Source organism: Antedon bifida, chromosome 4 (genome assembly GCF_963402885.1).
Source record: "Antedon bifida chromosome 4, ecAntBifi1.1, whole genome shotgun sequence".
NCBI lineage: Eukaryota > Metazoa > Echinodermata > Crinoidea > Comatulida > Antedonidae > Antedon > Antedon bifida.
The window spans coordinates 8,823,679-8,850,776 of record NC_136229.1 but is presented as its reverse complement, the minus strand read 5'-3'; the positions used below and the strand labels follow the sequence as shown (position 1 = coordinate 8,850,776).

Genomic DNA, 27,098 nt, shown 5'->3' with positions numbered 1-27,098 from the left:
AATGTGAATCTTATTTTTTTTCCTAATTAAAAAAATATAATTTTATTTCCGCATTATAAAGGTTTATTTCAATTTCGGTACATTGTTAAGAGATAGGCGGCACTTCAATACAAACAAAATAAACTAAAATATTGTATCCGAAATGACATTATGACACTGTTACCGTGTGATTTAAATAATTTCTCTATATAAATAAGCTTACTAAAACTGCAATCATTGACACTTCAGTGCGGTACTAGGTAGAGGTATACGGTACCCTATTAAAGTGTTCATGTGCACTTCAACACTGCAGTGTACAGAGGTTGTTTGAAAAGAATAAACAGCCACAAGTTGCGTAACCTATACCACGGTTAAACAACATTCAGTAGCAAGCTTACAAGAGTAGGCCTGCTGCTACATCTGTAGTAGGCTTACAACGGTAGGCCTGCTGCTACATCTGTAATTCTTACAACAGTAGGTCTTACAACAACGGTAGGTTGATACTACCATTTTTTATTTTTTTAAAAACATTTTTTTTTGGCCAATTTAAAAAAAGGTAAACCTGGTTTTCTAAAGATTATGATATGTATCAAAGAAAAATGAAATTAATTTAATTAATAAAAAAAGTAAAAGTGAAAATTATTTTATGGTCCAATTTCGCAACTCACCCATATACCCCACTCGCATTCTCTCTCTCTTTCCCCTTTTCCAGGTATAGGCTAAATCATCCATCGTCTATAATTCTATACATTTCAAACCACAGATACCACACTGATATGCCTAAATGTTGGTTCATGGAGATATAACAATTATAACTCAATTGTTGGTTGGTCTCTGTCATGTTATTATTGAAGGCTTGTCAAGGTTCATACTCACTTCATGGAATGATTTTTTTTTATAAATTAATAATAACAATTTAACAACAATATTCTATAGCAACGTACACAAATGGATTGTCATTAACGTTTTTTTACTGGCAATGTTTACCTAGCCATGGATTTGATACTGGCCACAATACCGGTATACAGTAAGACCATCCTATTGTTTTTTTCACCAAGTGACGTTATGAGGAACTGCCTTGGAGTGCCTTGTCGGACATCCGATAATCACCGATCACCAGTCATAGTTTCAATTCTGACATTATCGGAAAAAATGTGATCCGATTTTCAGATTCGAAACCACTTTTCAGTGACGAAGCGGCGGTTGGTAGGCCTACAACAATTTACACACAATATCTAACGGTAGGTCATATACGGGGAATCTATTTTACTATATATTAGGCTACTTCTAAGTTACGGTAGTAGAAAAACCATCTCTGTTCAATTGGGACATTATATATATAATATATATAATGCTTTTAAATTGTGACAATTTTTGACACAATTGACTGACTGGCGGAACTAGTAACGACATTCTATACAGTCTAACCGGGAGTCTAACTTTTAACTGGAAGTCTCTCTACTCTCAGTGGTTGACTAACTGACAGGCTGACTCACTTATGATACACATCGACTACTGACGGAGGTAGCGGGGCGAATCCGTGGTCCCGCCGGATTCCTGACGGACGGGTTGCAGCCTGGGCAGTCACAATTGAGTATACCGACCGATTGACACACAATAGATTACTTAAATAATAAATGACTAGTTATATCTTGTATTTATACAGAAATTATAATGGGTGTTGAAGGAAGTAAGGAACTTAGTCGACTTTCACCGATTTTATCAAGAAAACCTCGGATAACCAATGTGAATCGCTCTTCTGTTAGATATGCGTTTGGTCCAAGGGGAAAGGTGACAAAATAACTAGATAAGAATAAGCTTTTTTAAATCTAATATTATTAACTTGAACTCATTACAATACGAACAAAATTAAAGATCACACCAGTAGGATCATATCATTATACAATTGTAAAGTTGCACGATCTGTCTCCGGACCTCTCGTACATATCGACGACGGGAACCAGTAATATGAAATAGAGGGCGCGTGACTTACTTCCGCTATTTTTATTAGGGTGTTTTTGGTTGCAAAATCCGGAATGTGCGTATGAAATATTCTGAAGTGGTATCTAAAGTTTGTTATTATAATTCTTTACATGGTTTTGGTTTTGTGAAATAAGATTTGCGGAAATAACTAAGGTTAATATATATTTCTGATTTGTTGATATGCTTAATTACACTAGGATGAGTTAACATCAATACATTCAATTATGTCGAAAGACGAGTTTTTTAGTTCATGCTGTGACTGTGAGAGTGATGATCATTATTCATTACATTGAAGATGAGTGCTCTCGCCGTTGAAAAGGCGTTGGAGACCGATAACATCGAAGGCCCTACCCTATTTTTGATTTTCATTGACTGGGCCTAGGCCTAGCTAGGATAATTGTAATGACAGTCAATAAACTCTGTCACTTGGCTATTGATTCCGACAATAAAAACCATAATAGACAATAATATTGCTGTTATGTAGGCCTACGCTACGAACGTGTGCCGTAGTGTGTAACTGTAGTGTTTTTTTTAATTCGAGAACAAAAAATGTAATCCATCATCATTGCTGCATGTATGTTGGATTGAATTGATAATAACTGTAGCTAGGCCTAGCCTAGTAGAAAAGTAGTAGTAGTGGGGGATGGGGTATGCTAGCAAGGCAGGTTAGTGTATATAAGCATAGTCTTGCTCTAGCTAGTAGTAGTAGTATAGAGAATAATTCTGTATCATTTCCATAGAATAATGCACTGTATCATGATCGGGAGTAATAAAGAGTATTATAAATAAAAATGTATTTTTATTTGTGAGACATTGCAACAGAATTCTGCCCTTAGTGCACATTTTTTTGCACTATTTAGTATTACCTATAGAAATGAACTTATGCAGAACCATATTTTGCACACAGTCACAGACATATGTTTCCACAAGATTCAGTGATATTTATTATCGGTAGAAATCATCCAAAAAACAAACAATTTCAACTCAAACAACATCGTACAACAAGGCTTGACAAAATGTCTTGACTCGTTGGTACTTTCTGAGTTCAATCCACACAATTACAAGTCGTCTTGAGATAGCGTAGGGCGTAGTTTTTAGGTTTACATTACAGTAATCTCCCTGGTCAATACTTAATAATACTGTACACCTCAACAATCCAAAAGGAAAGATTTATTGTGTTACAAACTGTTTTTTTCTAGTACACCAGTCTGACACGCAATATGTCGGCCACATCTCCGACCACGACAGCGCCTCCACCAGGTCAGCCGGGGTCAGGAGGTCGGAGACGGGAACGTGGAACATCTAGAGCTTATACAGTAGAAGATCAAGCATTAGATTCTATAGCAAAAGAGGTTTGTTTTTTCTTTTTGATTCTAAACATTTTACAGAGCCTCATCAAATAATATAATAAAAAATGAATAAATACTTTATTTTAACATGGAAAAGCTTGTGTCACCATAAAGGTTCTAACAGTAATACATTACATCAAATCAACTGTCTGAGTTAAAGACCCCTTCCCTACAATACATGACGTTTTGTAAAAATAATACATATATTACTTTAAAAACATTAAACCAGGTCATTCCTTGTCTTAAATGTACGTTTTGTGGTAAATTATGATAAAAAGTGAGAAACAATGCACTACCTAAGTAGCTCGCGGCGAATGACCTCTCATGGATGGTCTTCAGGCCTAGCCTAGCTAGGCTTAGTTTTGTAGGCCTAGCTGGTAAACATCGGTAACGTACGAACATCGTACGCTAGCTATATACCTACAGTAGTCTGACGTTGTATAGTTCCTGCATTAATTGTCTTTCTATTTTTGCCAGGCTCCGTTGATACAAATTGGGAAAAAACTGGTATTTTCGCTGAAAAGTCAGGAGTCTTCCATTTGTTTTGGCCTCACGATCGATCGAAAAGTGGATGAATTACAGAAGAAAAGCAAAAATATCAATCCGCGCGCAATGCATTTTGGGATTTATAGCGGGCCGCTATAATTATTAGAATCGACATATTTTTCAAATTTTTAACCGTTTAAAGACGACAAAAGTTATCGCAATAGGACCATAGTATTATTTTTACATTACATATAGTTTGTGATCTTAAATTAGATCTAAAAAACGTAGGGAGCGGGTCTTTAACTATAATCTGTTAGATGTACCTTTTTGTTTGGGTTTTTACAATAAAAATAACCACATCACTTTCATTGAAGTTCATTGGATTTTAATCTGTGTTTGCTGAATTAAGCTTTGCATGTACTGTAGGTTCTATCAACAATAATGTGTTTTAATCACATTCCGGTTGGTAGGTTGAAAACGAAAACCTAACCTTTTCATTCATTTTGCATGAAGTTGTCAATTATTAATGATTACTAGGCGATGTGAGTGAGAGGGTATTTAATCCTGTCAAATTTTTGTTGGCTATTATTTAAAAAATACATTACAATTCCGGTCAAAATGAGTATTACGAACAAACGTATGTGTATGCTCTCTCGTAGTTATTAGTATTTAAAAAAACAAGTTCAAAGAAAGATAAATATCAATTGAAATATTTTTACTATAGATTTTATAGAACTGCACTACAGTTGTAGTAATAAATATTAAAGAATTTGTGTGGAAGATAAGTGACCACTGATGCGGAACAGATAATTCTACGACAGATGGTATAGATAGCTTGTACACTACTGTATACCATTAAATTCTCAACACCAATATGCACATTTTGAAATTAATTATTAAGAATGTCATCATTAATGTTCATCTGGAGAAGACATTGAATAAAGACGTCTGGGGACACATTATGTTAAACAATATCTAGTTAATGTTAGAAACTGCTCATTGAATGTGAAAGACACTGTGCCAACTTAAATTTTTAGTTTTTGTTTGTACAATTACAATTGCAATAATTCTGATATTAATTTTACTGCTTAGCAATAGTGCTTCCCATAATTTTCTTCAGGATTTTGGTCATTTTAATTTTTTCTATAGTATCACTTTAGCGACATGAGTTGTAATTGCATCCTTCAAAAGAGAAAACAAAATTTCCCCAGACTTTCTGTTTTTCCTGAAGTGTAAAGTATTTATTTCTTTAAAAAAAACACAAAGGATGGTAAGTGGGAATTTCTTGGAGTTACACAGTCCACTATTACTAGAAAAACATGTGTGTTTACAATTTACAGAGCTAAATGATTCTCCAAGGTTCTAGTTTTTATTTTATATATTTTTAGATAATGCAATTTTTAAAGAAAAAGAATATACATAATTTGTTTTAAAAAAGATAAATCTTGTAATCTTGTAAATCAGTTGTATACAGTAGCAGTAGCATTTTGAAAATTATAGGTGTGCTACAAATTGCACTCCTCAATACATTCAGGGATGCTGTAGATGTGCTGTTTGTATTTTGGTGTGTAGAAGTTTACCAAATTTAAACGTGTTGTAAATCGCACACCTCAAGGAGTGTGTTAGGTGAGTGATCGCACTCGCTCGCCTTAAAACACAAGGCCTGCAGTAGTTAAAAATGTATTAATTAAACATTAACTTTATACAGTGTACAGTGTAATACTGTATGTAAGTTTTAAATAAATCTATAAAACATCAGTTTATTTTGAGTGGAAAATGTGCTATATAAAGTTCAAAGCAATGTTCAAACTTTTCAATGCACAGGTGAGCACAGCTTGTGAGTTTGATATTTGAGATAGGACACTTTGGTATGTTTAAAAAGTACAATAGAAAATGTGTAATTGAAGTCACTGTGGACTGTGCTTCATTGTACCATTTTTCATAACAAAAAATTTTATTGTGAAGCTACACAAAATCTGTAATACTCCACATTTTAAACCGCATAAAAAAAAGTTTTTCTCTTAAAATACATATTTTTGTTTTAAACAAAATTAGGGGCTTAGATTATGCAGCACTTATAGTGCTTTTTGTAAAGATATGAGTGCTTGAGTGGATTGTACTTTAACCTTTCTATGCTTCTCGTGGTCATGGTCTTGGCAGCCATACTGGTCCTCAACAGAGGTTCCTACCGTAGTGGATACAACTTACATGTTGATATGAGGATACCAAAACCAAGTTACTTTAGTTTGAAGTGCACACAGTATATAAAGCTAAATTTACAATTATTATCCAAGAAAACAGTTATAGTACATGTACTGTACCAACAGAACCATGGAAAGAAAGACATGAGGTCATGCCTAACAAATAGATTATGCCCTCTGCCTTTAGACTGTGCTGACCATTGATTGACACTGTATCAATGCCTGTACAACTATATCTATGTGTGTGCAATCAACAAGTATACCAACATCATTACCATTTGATATGTCAACACAGAGACATAAACCTGTTTGACCTATGATGGTAATTTGCAGTATACAGTACACATGTAAAAGCATATTACTACTTATGCCCATTGATTGACTCCTCCAATGCCCATAATTCAACAAGTTACCACAATCCTTACCAGTGATACCATGTCAACACAGAGACCTATCTATGAACCTGTTGACTCATGCTGGTATATTAGCACACGGTTTTACGATTATAAAAAACCTCACAAATCCTGTACCAGTACAATTAGCAGCGATCAACATGAGAATAAAAAAAAAATAGCTTCTAAATAAACTAATTTCCTTAAAGAAACATTAGCCGATTACACTACACAGTTGTATAGGACTTGTTGTATGTTGATTGGCCATCTAAAAATGAACGATACTTGCTAGATATAGCTCGGAATCGGTTTCTGTTTTGGATTACATGTTTCCTGTTGGGACCAGGAACTAAAGTATGATTGATATCAGCTTGTAGTATGATTCTATCATAAAATGATTTTATAAGTTGCTACTAACTAGTAGTACTGTTAGTAGTAAGTACAGTATGTGTTTTCTCAAAGACTTTCTACTCAGCTACCTATTCGGGTCAAAGGTACGTTGAAAATAAACAGGTTTTTCTTTTTTAATACCTGTCTGTTTTACATTGTATTGTATAGAATTGATTGCCTAGTTTCACTTTATAATGTAAATTCATTGTTTATATTGCCGCCGAGTGATATGTTAATGATGCTACTATTTGAATTTGAAGTCAATAGGGAATATTTAAGTCAGGATTGTTTTTTTTTTAATGTATTATTTCCTGATCTATAAACTTTTGTTTGATTGTTGATTTTTGTTTACTCTAGGCGGAGGCTCGCTTGGCTGCAAGAAGACAAGCCAGAGCTGAGGCTCGGGATATTAGAATGCGAGAGCTAGAACGACAACAAAAAGAGGTTGGTATAAGTACGCATATTATTATTTTGTGATATCATCACTGATAGCCACACAGCATAACAATAGCAGGTTGACTGTCTCATGGAATTGACTGGTTTGTTCGGCTTAGCTAGGAAACACACAATATGTTTAATCGATTGTTGTTGACATTGTAGACTATTAGTATATAAATGTAATTTGTTATACTACTATAGGCATTTAAATGTCCAGTTAAAAACAGGGACCAAATTAATCATCACTGTACTGTAGACTACAGTACATCATCATCAGGCCCACTTTTTACCAGCCCTCTGTGTAGAAAATATCAGTAATCACACGCTTCTAAACGTGTGGCTGACGTTTGTAGACTTAATATTATTAATTCATTCATTTCCTTTATTTTGGATAATACATCACAACAATTTAAAAAAATTTCACCAGCAATTTAAAAATTAACATCCTCTATAAAACAACCTAAATTATTCTAATACAGGTAATAATATTATGTCTTAAAAGTTTGTAACACACTAATTTTAACTGTGTACTAATTTTACAAAAGATCATGAAAAATACATTTACTGTGACGTCTGTGGTTGGTTGTTCTCTGTGTGTGCCGTTGAATGCCTGTGTCTCGGCAGGTTTTTGTAGAATAGATGGTACGATCCTGTCTCATCTCATGATCATGCCCTTTTTGCTAAATATTGAAGACTAAATACTAGTGAAATGTGCATATTGTATATCCGCAGCTCTAATAATATTAACTTAACAACATATTTATACATTTTACTACAAATTAATAATTATCCTTGACCTACAATAAACAAATATTATATTAGTCATATAAATAATTAAACATGGTAACTATTTATGAATTTATTTATTAAAAAAAATTTGATGTCACAGTCAGTATTCAATATTAGTCATTTCTGAAAAGCTGATTTCATAGGAATTACCAGGGAAGAATTCAAAAGATGAAAAGTTATATTATTATAATTCAAATTGACTATTTCTTAAAATTGTGTTGAATATCGACCTGAATGTTTTATTTTTTCAACACTTGGTATTATCATTCATAATATATTAATATGATAATTTTCTCCTTAAATTGTTTTGAAGACAGTGGTTACTATTTATAATGGAAAAGTTCGCTGTGCTAGTGATAGTTTATTTAAGACAATGGAGTGCATAAACCGAAGTTTCAATCATGTGTAGTTATTCTGTACAGAGATTATTTATTATTATTCTGTGGACCGAGAATCATCTTGACAAATAAAAATTGATACAAAATTCTTGAATTGTCACTGAAAATGAGCCTGAGGTCACCGGAATCACAATGTGAAAGTACTGCAGTAATTGCAGGATCTTCTTCAGCCAGTGTTATTTGGACCTTAAGAAATGTTCCCCTTCCACTTAACTGCAAATGTAGTAACTCTACCTCCCTGACAACTACTTACAACCTAACCTTCTAAAGGCCAACTCAGACAGTGTCGTACGAGGCCCGACAAGTTGTCTTGTCGGGAAAAAATTGAACATGTTAAAACGTTCTCGCGACCATACCCCACGCTAACTCAAGATGACTTGACTCAGACAGCACCAACGATTCAAGACAGTACGTCTGGCCCTTGTCGTATGACGCTGTCTCAATTGGCCTTAAGAAGTTCGGTTCATATTATTAGTTGGATCATAATCATACAGTACTGTATGTTGTATATATTTAGAAAAATTTAGTTACACAAGAAAGTATAAAAATAAATCATCAGTGTTGACAAAAAATGGTACCAACATAACAAGCACTACTTAATATAATAAAAATAATAATAATAATATCCTGGATTTATATAGCGCCTAATGTTGTGAAACCTCTAAGCGCTGAACATTATTACCCCAGTCATTTTCCTGATCAAACACCTATGGAAACATACTCCCATAATGCAGCTAGTAATCAGTGCAAAGTTGTGTCTTGATCTAACCGGGTTCCCAATTATACACCTGGGTGGAGAGAGGCAAGCGTAAGTAAAGTATCTTGCCTAAGGATTCAAGCAATGCGGTGAGAGTTGGATTCGAACCTCGATCTCACGATCAGTAGTCGAACGTCCAACACACTGCGCCACACCCTTACAATTACTTCATATAATAAGTGAGATAAACATGAAACTGTCTTGATAACATTATGCCTATACATGAAGTGAAGCATGTGATTAACTTTACATTAATAGTTGGCATGATGAAATAATTCATAGATCAAATTCTACCATTTCATCAACACTGGGTGTTATTGCTAGCTTTCTTGGGTTTTTCCCACATCATTTGCAAAGAGGATATTGGGTTAATTTATCATGAGTAACAATGTTATAATAACATTAGAGGATGGAATCCCGCAACACTAACATTTTCAGATTGAATCTGATGATCGCCATTTGATGTTGGTGTGTAAAGCTCTGTCTACACTAACAAACTAGTTTGACAAAAAAATGTGATGTGCCCAAATATGGTAGTGATAATATGCTCAAATATGGCAGTGATATGACATCATCATGTCCATTATACATAAAGTTTGATAGTGTAGACAGAGCTTAATACTAACTGTATGAAAAAACAATGTATTGTATTAACAGTAACAACTTTAGTTTTGATGGCAAAAAAAAAAAAATCTTTGTAAAATTCTTAAAATATACAATGATCGTTTTAATTTACTGTACACAGTAAAAGTGATGCACAGCTAAGCAGGAAAGGTTGCTATGTACTGTAATTGCCTCGTTTTTTTTTAAGCAGACATATTTTCAGAAATATTTCTTTTTATTTTATATTGATTGTTGTTCTCAATCTAGTTTCACTTTTTATCTTTGTGAAATAAATCACTCCTATTGTTGATCATAAGACTTTATCTTTATAGTAAAATGGGAATGCTGTTGGTTTTTACTCTCTTTCATCATATCCACAAATAAAGCTGATCAAATTACTTATTATTATAATCTTTTATTAAACAGGCTGAAGATGCAATGGATAAAGAATTTGAGAAGGCCCAGGGAGAAAAAAGAATTGTAAGTATAAAACAGATGATGCAATTAAAACAATAATAATTTATCATACACATGCATTTGTTTTGTTTCTTTTATATAAACTGTATTGTCATTATTTTTTGTTTTATACACAATTAGGGATCATGTTGAAATCAGTCTACTGTAGTTACTGCAGTAAATACATTTTTTTGGCAGATGATTTTATTTGTGAGGCAGTTACTGGTAATAAACAGTTAATTAATTAACAAAATGTACTGTAGCTTCCTGCAGTAACTGCATTAGAATAAATTTGACATGAACCCGTACGTAGTTTTATCATTATATTTTACTTTTTTTAATAACTGAAATATTTGATTCATTAACAATCTGATTTAAATTTATTTTACATTATTTAACATTTTCCAAAGTAGATTATGTAAGAATTAATTTTCTTTGAAGGCTTTTGATAAAACAGGAGGTGCAGAACCAGATGGTCCCCAAGAAATAGTGAGTTTATCAACTGGTCAAAGTTCATATATTATGCAAATTAAACTCCATCCAAATTCTTTACATGTTTCTTAAATGATTACAGTTTAAGTGACTAACTAATTCACATTCCATGACTGATTAATTAGTTCTAAATTTTATTTTTTTTAAATCTTTCTATAGCAGTGGCATACTCTTTAGCATCTTTTCTAAACTGATATTGGAGACTCATTTTTGCAAAGTCATTATGATTTTATATAAAAAAATTCTTTATGAAAAAAACATTTTTATACAATTACCAAACCAATTACAGTATAACCTCTATTAAGAAGACAGCCTGATATCTAAAGTGTCCCCTTAATAGGGATGTTACCTGAAAAGGAGTTGGCTGTAGTATTCAACATTTCTTTTACTTTTCCTTTACATATGAACATTTGCATTCAAAATATTTTTTTTGTTGTTGCATGCACCACCTTTATTCAATTTAATTCAACATATAATATTGCCTCTTGTTCATTTCATGGGAAAGTTTACCTTTGAATAGATTCACTCCGGCGCCCTGAGGAAAATATTGCGATTGATCGAATGCGCTTTCATCGAGCACATCGAACACAAATTTCTTTATCCACTGTCAAGCAAGGTTATTCATTGATTGGTCAAACGAAAAAAATCGTACGATTTCAGCAAACAAATAGCTTCTTGATCCATCGTTTCGAATTCAGAATCAATTTGGAATTAGGTACGGATTAAAATCGTATGAATATGGTGTGAACGATCTTATGCTTTACCACAGTGAACCCATTTTCCACAATATTTTTCTCAGGGCACCGGACCGAATCCGGGCGCAATGTAAAAGCAGCTTAAAGGTTTTATTGCATCTTTATTTTTTACTTTCAATAACCACTTTTTAAGCAATTATTAATAATTATCATATCCTTAATTATTGCCATCACACAAACATGGCTTTTCTCATTTCAACTTACTGTATATCCCAATAGTTCAAATCAATCTGGAAATGTGTTAAATTTAGAAAATTGGATGGAGTTGAATTTGCAATGAACTTGGTATGCAGAACTAACGGATGTGGATAAACGCCTTATTAACAATATTAAACCACTTTAAATGCAGATTTTAAAATAAAAGATAATTGCTGGAAAAATCAGTTAGATATTGTTTGTTGAACTTGTCGCATGTCAAATGTCTAACTTAACTCAAGCCACCCGATTCTCTGTACTGTATCTAAATTTGCCCAGTATCATACTCCTGAAAACTCACCTATTTCAATATAGTTATTCTTTTCATGTTGCGCTGTGAGACTCCGGTAGAGCGCTTTATAAATGTTCAATATTATTGTTATATAGTCATCTTACTCTCATGTGTTTCATGTCTGTCTCATCGAACCTAACCTTTAACCTAACCTTCCATGATGATGATACAGACACCACATGTGATACACATGAGATTCTGAATTTTCCTTTGATACTGCACATACTGTATGTATGTCATGCAAAGATACAGAACTTAGAATCGTGTGCTCAAGCAGTAGTTTCAAAGTTTCAAAAAAAAAATATAGAAAAGTTCTTACTGCTTTAGTTTTGTGAATTGTTATTTTGGGGGACAAGCCATGATGGTTATACTGTATGGAATGAAGTATGGTAGGAGGAGTAGGATGAAGGCTGGACTTTAGAAGTGGGTGGGTTGAGAGATGGTGAGTTGGGAAGCCTGGATAGCTAACTTACTAAATAGTACTCATGCAATACGGATTGTATTAAACTATTATTGTCAAGGGTGCTGAACAGACAACACTATACTCCGTTTATATTATTCCTGCAGTGTTGCTATGGTAACTGATCAATATAAACTCCTAACAATTATGATTGTATTTCTTGTTCATTGCTAGAAGGCTACTATGTATTTCAGGAATCTAAAATGAAAAGAGATCATTTATCATCATGTATTATAAAACTGTTACAAGTTTTTAAATAATCCTTTTAACTTTCAGCTTTAGCTTTTTAATTGATGCTCACATACTTATAATTATAGTCTTATGCATTTTTTACACTTTTCACATTTATTAATTACAATAGCTTTCAATTAAAAAAATTACTTGCTTAAAGATGTATTGTCCCTTGAAACACAAAAAATGAAGGTCAAAATATTCTAAATTTAAATTGGCCATATCAAAGTAATATTAAAGTTATTCACTTTAAGTCGAAAATTCGAGCCAAAAACAAAAATTTTACGTAATTAACAGCTAAATTAATTTGATAACATTTCGTCTGGAAAATCGAAATTGAAAAAGTAAACAAAGATTTCAAACCGTGAGTATACATTATGCATGATGCTAATTAGGATTGTTTACAACTCGTCACGGTTGAGAAGGTGTTTTCACACAGATCGCGAGGAAGTTTTATGATTATGCATACAGAGTAGCCAAATAAGCCCGTTGCATTATGAGTTTTGATCGAAAACTTTGACTGGAAGTCAAAGTTATTTTTTGAACCAAAAAACGTCTGTATTTCAGTTAAATGATTTTTTTTCCCACTAATTTTTGGTGAAAGTTAATAACTATTATGATACTTCAAAATGACCCACTTTTTTTTCGAAATCTTTTTTTTTTTTTTTTTAGAATTTGACAAAGGGACAATACATCTTTAAATTATCTAGGTTGGCTTGAATACTGACATAATAATGCTATGTACTGTATTTCAACATTTATTTTTTTTTAATACGATATTATTAATATTTATTAACGATAACATTCACTGGTACTGTACTTGTTTCTATAGAATCCCAAAGAAAGGAGCTTAGGGTAAAAACAGGCCTCATAAGAGCTCTTTAAAAAACCATATAAATGACCTTTGACCTTATCACAAACAACCATAAACTGGTATCTTATAAAACGTACAGTGAAACATTTAAATCAACTCTATTAATTTTTTTTTTAATAAGAAGCTTTCAATCAAATTTGCATGACTAATTTATACATTAAAGTCTGTTTATTCACTTGAATAATTGACTTTTAACATAACCTTTACACAAAATGCTAAATAATTTATACTTTATAATGGCTATATTAACAATTATTAATTTGAGAATGGGTTAAATTTAAAAATAGATTTGCACTTAACTTTTTATTTGATGCATGGTGTTAAGATAATTTTGTTTTAAAAAAATGTAAGATTATCACAGTGTATATTTTGAAGGTGCAAATGTTATTTCTTATTATGCAAATCAATTCCCACAGGCTATCCCCTTCCTTTGCAAATAGGGCATAGGGAAAATAGAATAGGGTCTTTCATAAAGCTTTTTAATGTTGTCCTGTTCTTATCAGTGTTAACATTCTTAGAATGTGTTATCTTGTATTCCACCCACTCAATTCTTTGTTAATTTTTAACAAAAATTGTCCTGTGAATTTTACAAAGGCCTAGTTTAAAGCTCTGTCTACACTATTAAACTACATTTGACAAAAAAAAGTGTGATCTGCCCAAATATGGTAGTGATATGCCCAAATGTGGCATGGCAGTGATATGATATCATCATTTCCATATATGGGCACATCATATTTTGTTTCTCGTAAAGTTTGATAGTGTAGACAGAGCTTAACATTAATAATATTTATCAACTTTTATGATCAAATTATGCTGATAGTACTGATTTTTCAATAAAGGAGTCACAAACATGATTACCAAGAAAATCTTGACCTATGACCCATACAGTTCTGAAACCATATGGCTTATCATATTTATTATTATTATAATGCAAATAATATTCAGTTGTCAATTGTGATTTGCTGTGTTTATAACCATCTGTTGATTTTGTTTGTTGTTTGTTGTTTACAGCCAGTTGTCAAACATGCAGTTTCTGTGTCGTCGTATGCATCATCGGCTAGTCCGTCATCATCAAGACGAGGGAGTATAGACTCCACCGACCAGGATCAGAGTACAATGAAGGTATGTGGTAATGCAAGATTTAGAAGTCAGATTCTAACTGATCTGGCTGTGAGTGTGAAGACCAGGGGTGACTATTAATAAACTAGGTCGTAAACCTAAGTCTTTAGTCTAACTACACAAAAAATCAGGCTTAAAACAAAGCCTGTTGCCCTAGCACAGTGTTTTTAATTTGCAGCCTAAAATCTGGTTCCTGGACATAACCACCCAGCTGGACCAACATGTCGATGAAGCTAATATAAAAGAGTCATTTTTTAGGAATATGTACCTGGAAATTTCATTATAATTGGGTAAAAATAAAAATTGTTTCACATCCCAAATTTAGGACATCGCCCATAGTTTATGGAGTGTTGTCCTAGCCTACTGTAGGTGAAGTAGCCTTACATTCTTAGATTCTAAGTTGTCTCCAAGCTGGCTTAGTGCTTATTTTGGTTTTTTTCTAACATACAGTTTATTTACAGTACAGTAGTTTTGATGGATGACATTCTTACCCTATATTATTAAGAAACTTTTGGTTCCAGTATGACTCAATAGCTGGTTTTCATTTTAAGACAGTAGATGATAGACAGTAATTGCGTATAAGTATACATCATTCTGTTTCAAACTGTTTTTGGTCAATTTAACGTTTGCCATTTTTCTACCCTCTGAAACGAAAGCTTGCTATTATTCTTTTGGCCATACCGTGTCTCTATGCGATACACTGACCATGCACCTGAATCATTTCTGCAGTAACTGCTGCAGTAGACTGCATTACTGAAGTTTTAAAAAAGTTCTAATTTTACTATACAGATAACGATATCAGAATTAGAGGAAAAGTACAAAAAGGCTATGATGACAAATGCACAAATGGACAATGAGAAAGCCGCCTTGGTTGCAGAGGTTGATATATTAAAAGATACCCTAGAGGAGCAAGAGGAGATGATGTATGAAATTCAAAGAGAAGCCCGAGATAAACATAGGGTTTGTATTAGTTATTATTAGCTGAACGTATTAGTGCCCTACTGCACAATTGACAGACTGCTATTTTTCACTGTAACAAAATAGAAACTTGTAAAACTCACTTTTCCCCACACCTTTGCTATTTTATTTTATTACACCTTATTTATAGAGGGTGAAACTAAACAGCATATGCTGACAATCATCCTCTTGATGAGTGACAGTGGCTGTGTGTATACTAGTACACCGGGGTAACTCCCTACTCGTCTCGAAAGATGTATTACTGTAGGTTCACATGCACATGAGCCACACTGGACCTTCGGTTTATAGTCCATATCCGAAAAGACTCGTTCTACCACCAGAACCATGGAGCGAGTGAGGCTCGAACTCTTGCCGATGTTAATATGGCAAGGTATACAGTTCCACTGTTTTTAACCGCTTGGCCACACACCGCTATAATGTGAATTTACCATGTAGACAACACAGTAAATACAATTTTGAAAAATCTGTATCATCAAAGGTTACAATTATTAAATACTAATACCAAAAGCTTAATGACTGGAATTGTATTTCCACTATATTATTACCATATTGAAATAGTTAATAGATAGTCAGAGAGTCAATGTATCTGGTAACCCTATTGTATTCCTACAAATTTAAAAATGTTGATATGAATAGAAATTTAACTTTGTAAATTGATATGATGTAAACTTTTATTTTATTTGGCATTTCCGTAATGATAATATCACTGTGTTTTGTCATTTTATTCACAGGATTTAGAGTTTAAAAAACGAGAAGCAGCAGGATTACATAATGAGGTTTCAATTCTTAGAGAAATGTTAGAACAGAGAGACAAACTAATAGAGGTAATCATTTTCACCTATGGTAGCCCTCCTTAGACACATGGCAACACTCGGCAGATGCAAGGTAGCACTCCTTTGATACATGGCAGCACTCGTCAGACACATGGCAGCACTCGTCAGACACATGGCAGCCCTCCTCTGATACATGGCAGCCCTCCTCTGATACATGGCAGCCCTCCTCTGACACAGGGCAGCCCTCATCTGACACATGGCAGCGCCCCTCAGTCACATGGCAGCCCTCCTCTGATACATGGCAGTACTCGTCAGACACATGGCAGCACTCCTCTGATACATGGCAGGACTCGTCAGACACATGGCATTCCCCCTCAGACACATGGCATTCCCCCTCAGACACATGACATGCCCTCCTCTGACACATGGCAGCCCCCCTCATCTGACACATGGCAGCGCCCCTCAGACACATGGCGTCACTCGTCAGGCACATGGCAGCCCTCCTCTGATTCATGGCAGGACTCGTCAGACACATGGCATTCCCCCTCAGACACATGACATTCCCCCTCAGACACATGACATGCCCTTCTCTGACACATGGCATGCCCTTCTCTGACACATGGCATGCCCTTCTCTGACACATAGCATCCCCCTCAGACACATGCCAGCCCTCCTTATTAATGGCATCCCTCTTCAGGCCTATGACAGCCCTCAGACACTTTTTTTTTATTTTAATATTTTCTTACAGCTCTTAATCATTTATCTGTATGTACACTTAGTATTTTTACATTTTTGTACCACCATTTCTGTGCAAAATATAAAGCCTTTATTTATAAATTATTCAGGAACATGGTCTAATATTGGTTGGAGAAAACGGTGAAGGAAATGAAAAAGAATTAAAAGACAAAGTAGGAGCAATAGTTGTGGTTTCACCAGAAGCAGCTGAGATGCTGGAAATGGTTGGCGAAGGTCCTCTGGATGTGCGGCTTAAAAAGTTTGTGGAAGAAAAGAAACAACTACTAGAAGAGGTAATTTGAAAATATACTGTGCTTACATGCAGTAAAACATTACAATCAATTAACAACATACATTTGCAATCAAGGCATGGGCTGGTTCATTATAGTATGAACTTTGCATAAAAGAAGAGCTAATAAGAAACATTACTTTGTTGTCTATCCCATGTTACCAATTCAATCAACTATTTAGTGTTGACCTTTGATCATTTTTTTGATAAGATAAAAAATTCTTTTGAAGGTAGATGGTTTATTTTGTTGATGTTATAAAGTTATTTTTAGCTGTGCAATGTTATTTTATCTGAGGTTAATGGCACATTGAAGAGGTATTATTTTGAGAATGCAATGTGAATGTGTGTTTACTGACTTCATTATGAGGTTTTATTTGAAAAGCATGGATTTTCCTGGAATTTGTGTAAACAAAATTAAAGAATGTGGCAATATAAAAGACGCATACTGTATCAGATTACAGTAATTTTTTTAGACATCACTGTGGTATGTTTAGTAGTTTTATGTCGTCATAAAATACATACTGTATTACCATTCTAAATAGTTTTTGTGTTCATTATTTAAATCTAAATATTCAATTTATTTTGTATGATGTTTGAGATTCATCATTCATTTTATATTTAATTGCAATGTACTTTTTTTTTTATAAATTTCATTTATACTTTTGCAGAATAACATTTTTTACTATATTAAAAAAAATTTAATAAATCTTGTTTATTATCCTTAAATTTGTGTATGTTATATAGTTATTATGGTCATTTACTTTGTGATTTTATATTGTAAAAACTAAATTCAATATAACTGTATGATTAATTTTTTTTGCTTTCTTTGATTTCATAGATTAGATTACTTAAAATTGATTTAGAAAATGAAAGGGACAAAGTAGCGGTGGCTGAAAGAAGGAGAACAGCGCAAGCACCTTTATCAAATGGACCGGATATAAATGCATATGATATACAAAGTAAGTTCAATCAATCAGTCATCAATCCAGTGGCATAACGGCTATAAGCGCCCACTGGCTTATCCTAGGGGGCCCCAGCGGTTACTGGGGCCCCCGAGCAGGGCCCAAAAGAAAAAACAGGCATTAACATTTAGGAAAAAGGCTCGTTGTTATCACAGGTCCATTCTATAGTCACTACCAGATACTTTGTTATAAGTACGTCTGAATGTGTAGTGTAGTGAATGGAATTAACTGACTATAAAAAAAAGTATAGTGATCCTGTTTTCTCCTGTTTTTTTTTGACATTTTAGGAATGAACAACGTTTCATATTGTCATTTTGGAAATGAATCTAATTTCTATTAATTTAGCCAATATGACACCTCGTCATTGCAATGTAGATTTATATGTACAGTATATAGTTTTAGAAAATATTAAAACTTTGTCTGCTGTACTGTTTTCCTACTGTCTGGAAATGGACATAATATAATATGCCTAGATGAACTAGAATAATCAGGCAGCATGCCCAATGAAAGCCTTATCATCCAAATTATATTTGTATACGGTAGGTCCTTGGTACTACCTGTAGCAGGATATACTCTATGTTTAATAGGGCATCATATTCATCATAAACTTTTTTTTTACTTCATAGGAGAAGCCACAAAACAGGTTAATGATATAAAATATAAACTTCAAAAGGCCGAGCAGGAACTCACAAACCTTGAAAGCACTGTAAGTACACATATTACCCTGTAGTTTATACTCCATGGTTTTTCATATGACACTTGGTTCAGAAAGCATGTGTTTTCCATCCTGTAATTGAAGATTAATTTATGGTGGTTTATTTTTCATCAACTTTTGTTTGCTTTTTATTATTGTTTTAGAATTCACGGTTAGAAGGTCAGGTGAAACGATATAAACAATCCCAAGAATTGGCAGAACAAACAGAGGAAGAATTAAAATCGGACAAAAGGAAACTGAACAGAGAGGTAAGTAGTAATAAAAAAAACTACCCTTTATTACCCTTTATACCCTATATACCCTATATACCCTATATACCCTATATACCCTATATACCCTATATACCCTATATACCCTTTATACCCTATATACCCTATATACCCTATATACCCTATATACCCTATATACCCTATATACCCTATATACCCTTTATACCCTATATACCCTATATACCCTATATACCCTATATACCCTATATACCCTTTATACCCTATATACCCTATATACCCTTTATACCCTTTATACCCTATATACCCTATATACCCTATATACCCTTTATACCCTTTATACCCTATATACCCTATATACCCTTTATACCCTTTATACCCTTTATACCCTATATACCCTATATACCCTTTATACCCTTTATACCCTATATACCCTATATACCCTTTATACCCTTTATACCCTTTATACCCTATATACCCTATATACCCTATATACCCTATATACCCTTTATTACCCTTTATACCCTTTATACCCTATATACCCTATATACCCTTTATACCCTTTATACCCTTTATACCCTATATACCCTATATACCCTTTATACCCTTTATACCCTTTATACCCTTTATACCCTATATACCCTATATACCCTTTATACCCTTTATACCCTTTATACCCTTTATACCCTATATACCCTATATACCCTTTATACCCTATATACCCTATACTACCCTTTATACCCTTTATACCCTTTATACCCTATATACCCTATATACCCTTTATACCCTTTATACCCTATATACCCTATATACCCTTTATACCCTTTATACCCTTTATACCCTATATACCCTATATACCCTTTATACCCTTTATACCCTATATACCCTATACTACCCTTTATACCCTTTATACCCTATATACCCTATATACCCTTTATACCCTTTATACCCTATATACCCTTTATACCCTTTATACCCTTTATACCCTATATACCCTATATACCCTATATACCCTATATACCCTTTATACCCTTTATACCCTTTATACCCTATATACCCTTTATACCCTTTATACCCTATATACCCTATACTACCCTTTATACCCTTTATACCCTTTATACCCTATATACCCTATATACCCTTTATACCCTTTATACCCTATATACCCTATATACCCTTTATACCCTTTATACCCTTTATACCCTATATACCCTATATACCCTTTATACCCTTTATACCCTATATACCCTATACTACCCTTTATACCCTTTATACCCTTTATACCCTATATACCCTATATACCCTTTATACCCTATATACCCTATATACCCTATATACCCTTTATACCCTTTATACCCTTTATACCCTATATACCCTATATACCCTATATACCCTATATACCCTTTATACCCTTTATACCCTATATACCCTATATACCCTTTATACCCTATATACCCTATATACCCTTTATACCCTATATACCCTATACTACCCTTTATACCCTTTATACCCTATATACCCTATATACCCTTTATACCCTTTATACCCTATATACCCTATATACCCTTTATACCCTTTATACCCTTTATACCCTATATACCCTATATACCCTATATACCCTATATACCCTTTATACCCTTTATACCCTTTATACCCTTTATACCCTTTATACCCTTTATACCCTATATACCCTATATACCCTTTATACCCTTTATACCCTTTATACCCTTTATACCCTATATACCCTATATACCCTTTATACCCTTTATACCCTATATACCCTATATACCCTTTATACCCTATATACCCTATACTACCCTTTATACCCTTTATACCCTTTATACCCTATATACCCTATATACCCTTTATACCCTTTATACCCTATATACCCTATATACCCTTTATACCCTTTATACCCTATATACCCTATATACCCTTTATACCCTTTATACCCTATATACCCTATACTACCCTTTATACCCTTTATACCCTTTATACCCTATATACCCTATATACCCTTTATACCCTTTATACCCTATATACCCTATATACCCTTTATACCCTTTATACCCTTTATACCCTATATACCCTATATACCCTATATACCCTATATACCCTTTATACCCTTTATACCCTTTATACCCTATATACCCTTTATACCCTTTATACCCTATATTACCCTTTATACCCTATATACCCTTTATACCCTTTATACCCTTTATACCCTTTATACCCTTTATACCCTTTATACCCTATATACCCTATATACCCTTTATACCCTTTATACCCTTTATACCCTTTATACCCTATATACCCTATATACCCTTTATACCCTATATACCCTATACTACCCTTTATACCCTTTATACCCTTTATACCCTATATACCCTATATACCCTTTATACCCTTTATACCCTATATACCCTTTATACCCTTTATACCCTTTATACCCTTTATACCCTATATTACCCTTTATACCCTTTATACCCTTTATACCCTTTATACCCTATATTACCCTTTATACCCTATATACCCTATATACCCTATATACCCTATATACCCTTTATACCCTTTATACCCTATATTACCCTATATACCCTTTATACCCTTTATACCCTATATTACCCTTTATACCCTATATACCCTATATACCCTTTATACCCTTTATACCCTATATACCCTATATACCCTTTATACCCTTTATACCCTATATTACCCTTTATACCCTATATACCCTTTATACCCTATATACCCTATATACCCTATATACCCTATATACCCTTTATACCCTTTATACCCTATATTACCCTATATACCCTTTATACCCTTTATACCCTTTATACCCTATATTACCCTTTATACCCTATATACCCTATATACCCTATATACCCTTTATACCCTTTATACCCTATATACCCTATATACCCTTTATACCCTTTATACCCTTTATACCCTTTATACCCTTTATACCCTTTATACCCTATATACCCTATATACCCTTTATACCCTTTATACCCTTTATACCCTATATACCCTATATACCCTTTATACCCTATATACCCTATACTACCCTTTATACCCTTTATACCCTTTATACCCTATATACCCTATATACCCTTTATACCCTTTATACCCTATATACCCTTTATACCCTTTATACCCTTTATACCCTTTATACCCTATATTACCCTTTATACCCTTTATACCCTTTATACCCTATATTACCCTTTATACCCTATATACCCTATATACCCTATATACCCTATATACCCTTTATACCCTTTATACCCTATATTACCCTATATACCCTTTATACCCTTTATACCCTTTATACCCTATATTACCCTTTATACCCTATATACCCTATATACCCTTTATACCCTTTATACCCTATATACCCTATATACCCTTTATACCCTTTATACCCTATATTACCCTTTATACCCTATATACCCTATATACCCTATATACCCTTTATACCCTTTATACCCTATATACCCTATATACCCTTTATACCCTTTATACCCTATATTACCCTATATACCCTTTATACCCTTTATACCCTTTATACCCTATATTACCCTTTATACCCTATATACCCTATATACCCTATATACCCTTTATACCCTTTATACCCTATATACCCTATATACCCTTTATACCCTTTATACCCTATATACCCTTTATACCCTTTATACCCTATATACCCTTTATACCCTCCCCCATCCACTCACTTCTGGGAGTAACATGCATTTTTCTTTGCTTCTATTCTAAATGAAAAATATATCAATATACATTTACCTACATGGTTAGCGTAATTAGACATGAGAGTATGGTACACAATTTGGGTTTTTTTCATGTATGCTTCTCTCTTGCATCGTTGCTATTTATGTTATGAAAAATTGGGTTCTTTGCAACCAGCATTACTACATCTAAAGCAATACAAATTATTGAACCTTGTTTACTAATATACTCCTTAGAGTAGAAACCCAACTGAATGGGTACTATCGTGCAAAAAAATGCCATTTCACAGCTTTTAAGCCTTTTTGGCAATGCAACAGTACATTATTGTACAATACTCAAGCCTAGAATATAATGATATTTATGTTAATATTTATATTAATATTCTGGTCTCATTGATTTTTTTCTAGAACCGTACCCTTAGAGATCAAGTTGAAGAATTAGAAACAGAAAAAGGCCATCTAAAAAAACGGTTAGAAAAACTTCGCCAAGTGCGGATTACCACAGCAGTAGCAGAGGTTTAGTAATATTGTCATTGTATGCGGAATATTGTTTAAAGTAGTACTTAAAGATAATGCCATTCTAAACAGTTGCTAATCAAAAAGCCATAGGAGCCAAAGGATTGAATTGCGCTGTGAACATACACTTTTTGGTATAAGTAGGCCTAATATAAAGAAGCACATTCTGCAAGAAGATGGGAGTGAAATATAGTCAAAATCTCTAAATGTTTAAATACCTTTTTTCAATATACACTGTTAAATACAGTCTGTGTCTACTTATCAGTAATGCAAGAGGCACATTTACTATGGAGATTAGAATAATACTGTACATCTTGACAAGAGAGGACCATGCTTGCACTTGTCAACCAATCTCCCATAATGCAACAGTCAGAGCGGAATTTGCCAAATTCAACTGAGTCAACTGCCAAATTTTTACTGATTGAAGATGCACGGATAATACAGGAATTCTTCCCTCTATTCTGCCCAATCCTCTTCACAATGGAAACTTTTCACACAGTTAATTTCGTATAATTGTTTGTCTTACAAGTATACAATTTGATCCCCACAATCATAATATGAATTTATCATGCCCGTAGGCACAGGATTGTTAGATGGGGTTTCCTGTTTTTTTTTTTCAAAAAGGACATTTGCTTATGTAGAATTGGTAAAAAAAATTCTCATGAGTTAAATATATTACCATTTCTTCCACTGTTGGTCTCTAGTTTTAAAGGGAACTTCAGGACAAAGTGGATTTGTTAGAACCCCATGAACCTCCTCTGGCTTCATGCTTGATTAGTTTCATCCTTTCTTGGCCAATTGTATCAGTTGTTGGTAAAAGTATTTTTATTTGTATAAAAGCAACATGACCAAATGTAAAAGGTCATCAGTTGTCCTTTATAAAGGCAAATGTAGGTCATGGTGTATGCTGCCACCTGAAGTGCAGGTCATGGAGTAAGGAATACAGTAGGCTTCTTTGTACAGCAATTCTGTAGTGTAATACATAAAAAGCAACCTGAATGACAAATGATTGTAGTTGTGTGTAGTACTAATAATTTGTAGTTTTCTTCTATTTCATAATTCAAATGTAAACATTAGGATATTACGTAAGTAACAAATATAACTTCTTCTAGATAACAACCAAACATTTTCAACTTTTTATGAATCGCATGGTGTACTGCAAATGTTACTTCAACAATGTTTCTTTGCCATGCAAACACATTAATGTACAAACTTATTTATTTACGTACGACTGTGATTCGTAAGTTTTTTTTTTACTGTATTTGAATGTTTTTGATGATAAAAAATTCACTAATAAAAAAAATAAACAAGTCTAATAATAAGATTGGTTTGTGGTGAAAAAATGTGTATGAAATTTTAGAATGTATAAAGAACAAAGGTAGATTTTTTTTGTAATTTAAAATGCTATTTAAGTTTTTTTTTCCATTTTTTTGAAATGATTTAAAAAAGGTTAGCATAAATACTATCAATTGTCATATATATATTTATTTATCTCTCTTATTCACAGAGACACTATGACTAAAAATAAGTACAGTATAACCCCTAATTTGTTGTAGGAATGCAAGTGTAATGTCCCAATTGATACTTGTTTTTTTAACATCTAGTATACAAGCATAAGACATGACTTATACAATTCATACCATACCAGTTATGGTTATATACAAAAAAAACTTAAAATATTTGTTTAAATTTTTTTTTAATCATTAAATTTTGTGGGTTTTTTTTATAGTCTGAAGTGTTTTTTCAAGAATATGAAATGAAAAATGTTTTATATGAGCTTTAACTTTTTTCCCATCTGAAAAACACAGAACATAATTAAAATTGTTTACAAACTGAAAGCAATATATTCTGGCTGTGGCTTGACCATAAATGCAAAAATGGTTTTTGTTAAATGTGCAAAATAGTTATAGAAATTCTTTACAAATGAAAGTGGTACTTTAACTTAAATATTAAATATCAAATATGTCACAAATTATTAAGAATTAAATGGTATATATTTCATTCATTTCATAAACATATACTATAGTATCCACATCAGTATACTCTTTATATCAATGTTAATAATTCTATAGATTGACCAAGATAAACAATTGTATTAATAAGAATTAAATAAGATAAAAAAAATTGATTTAATTGCCCTCCACAACCATACCAAAATTAAAAAACAATTTTCATAATTTTTTTGTGAACTCAAATATACAGTATACATAGTTTTATGTTTTGTTATAGTTTTTTTACGTTTATGAAATCTCCAGTTTATTCTAAAAAGGGAAAACCTACAAAAATATTATGTATCAAAAATTTAAACTGAAAGAAACGGTAAACATGTTGTACATAAACAACATTTGGGTATTTATATTTGAGTCTGAATAATGAACCAAATTGTGTATACCTGTTAAACTTTACCTCTGGTCCATTCTCTTCTATTTTCTATATACTGAAATAGTTAATACTTTTATTCTGATTAATAATTTGTAATCATATTTTTGTAAATTACTTTTAATAAATCTATTGTTGAACCGTAATGCTAATAACAACACACAATTGTTTATAAGATTTTCAAATTAACTGCCAATGTTTTATACATTGCTTGGTTTTTTTTTATTTAGGTTAAAATATTTTGTTATGGTTTGGTATAACACCGTGTTAAATTTTACGCCATTCCCCCTAATTTTCACACTAATAACTTTACAGGGGCGGATCCAATATTTTTAAATGACGGATCTCTAACATAAATATTAATAGTCTGTCAAAAATTCTCAAAAAGTAGTTAATAATTTCATTTTAGCTGTCAAAGGGGGAAACGCACACCATTAGCGCTACCTATTGTACCACTAGCGCTACCCATTGTACCACTAGCGCTACCCATTGTACCGCTAGCGCTACCTATTGTACCCCCTGCTTTGCTTTACCTCGTAATACTATACATTCAGCCAAAAATCTAATGAATCCGTCACTGAACAATTATATTACTTTATTAATTATGAGACATAAAGATAGCTTAAATTGATATTACTAGTTGCATTATTGATAATTTATATTTTAAAATTAAATATGTAATGACCATTATTCATCTTTTTTTTTATTGACTTTAAAGATATCAGATGAACTGTATAAATATATATTTTAATTTTATAATTTTTGTAAAATTATATTTTCAGAGGTAATGGTAGTTTTTATTTACATGTATTAATGCCATGGCAACCAGCAACATATGAAATGTTTCCGCTTGTATTAAACAAATTGTTATATGAAATAGACTAGGGAAAATTGAAATGATGTTTTTTTCTTATCTGTCTGCAATAAACCAATTGCCAGAAAAATTGTCTTTGTTATAATAGTTTTAGTATTTTGCTTCGAGCTTTTATGTCTTTTGATTTTCCCCCTTAGAAGTCAAGGATATACAAATGAAATCATCATCATGAAATCATTTTGTACCTGACCACTTTATTTCTTGTGGAGAGGATACATTACTGTGTACTTAAATTATGTTGTGGGAAATGATTAAGAAAGGTGGGTGT

General features: G+C 32.8%; 2 protein-coding genes across 4 annotated transcripts in view; both read left to right on the top strand.

The window, feature by feature from the left end:
- Window positions 1-27,098, top strand: part of LOC144839464 (uncharacterized) — a 181,781-nt gene that overhangs the window by 71,414 nt on the left and 83,269 nt on the right. The gene's annotated exons all lie outside the window — the stretch shown is intronic.
- LOC144839467 (leucine-rich repeat flightless-interacting protein 2-like) lies at window positions 1,963-26,901 on the top strand. Of its 3 annotated transcripts, XM_078694834.1 has the most exons (13): window positions 1,963-2,115; window positions 3,162-3,314; window positions 7,138-7,224; window positions 10,192-10,245; window positions 10,663-10,710; window positions 14,532-14,642; window positions 15,429-15,599; window positions 16,349-16,441; window positions 17,236-17,418; window positions 18,253-18,373; window positions 19,003-19,082; window positions 19,235-19,339; window positions 23,470-26,901. In XM_078694834.1, the coding sequence occupies exons 2-13, from the start codon at window positions 3,183-3,185 to the stop codon at window positions 23,581-23,583; spliced, it is 1,299 nt and encodes a 432-aa protein (XP_078550960.1). In that variant the 5' UTR covers window positions 1,963-2,115; window positions 3,162-3,182; the 3' UTR covers window positions 23,584-26,901. The 3 variants fall into 3 exon arrangements, with proteins under 3 accessions (XP_078550960.1, XP_078550961.1, XP_078550962.1); XM_078694835.1 differs by lacking the exon at window positions 10,663-10,710; XM_078694836.1 differs by lacking the exons at window positions 1,963-2,115; window positions 3,162-3,314 and adding an exon at window positions 6,580-6,884.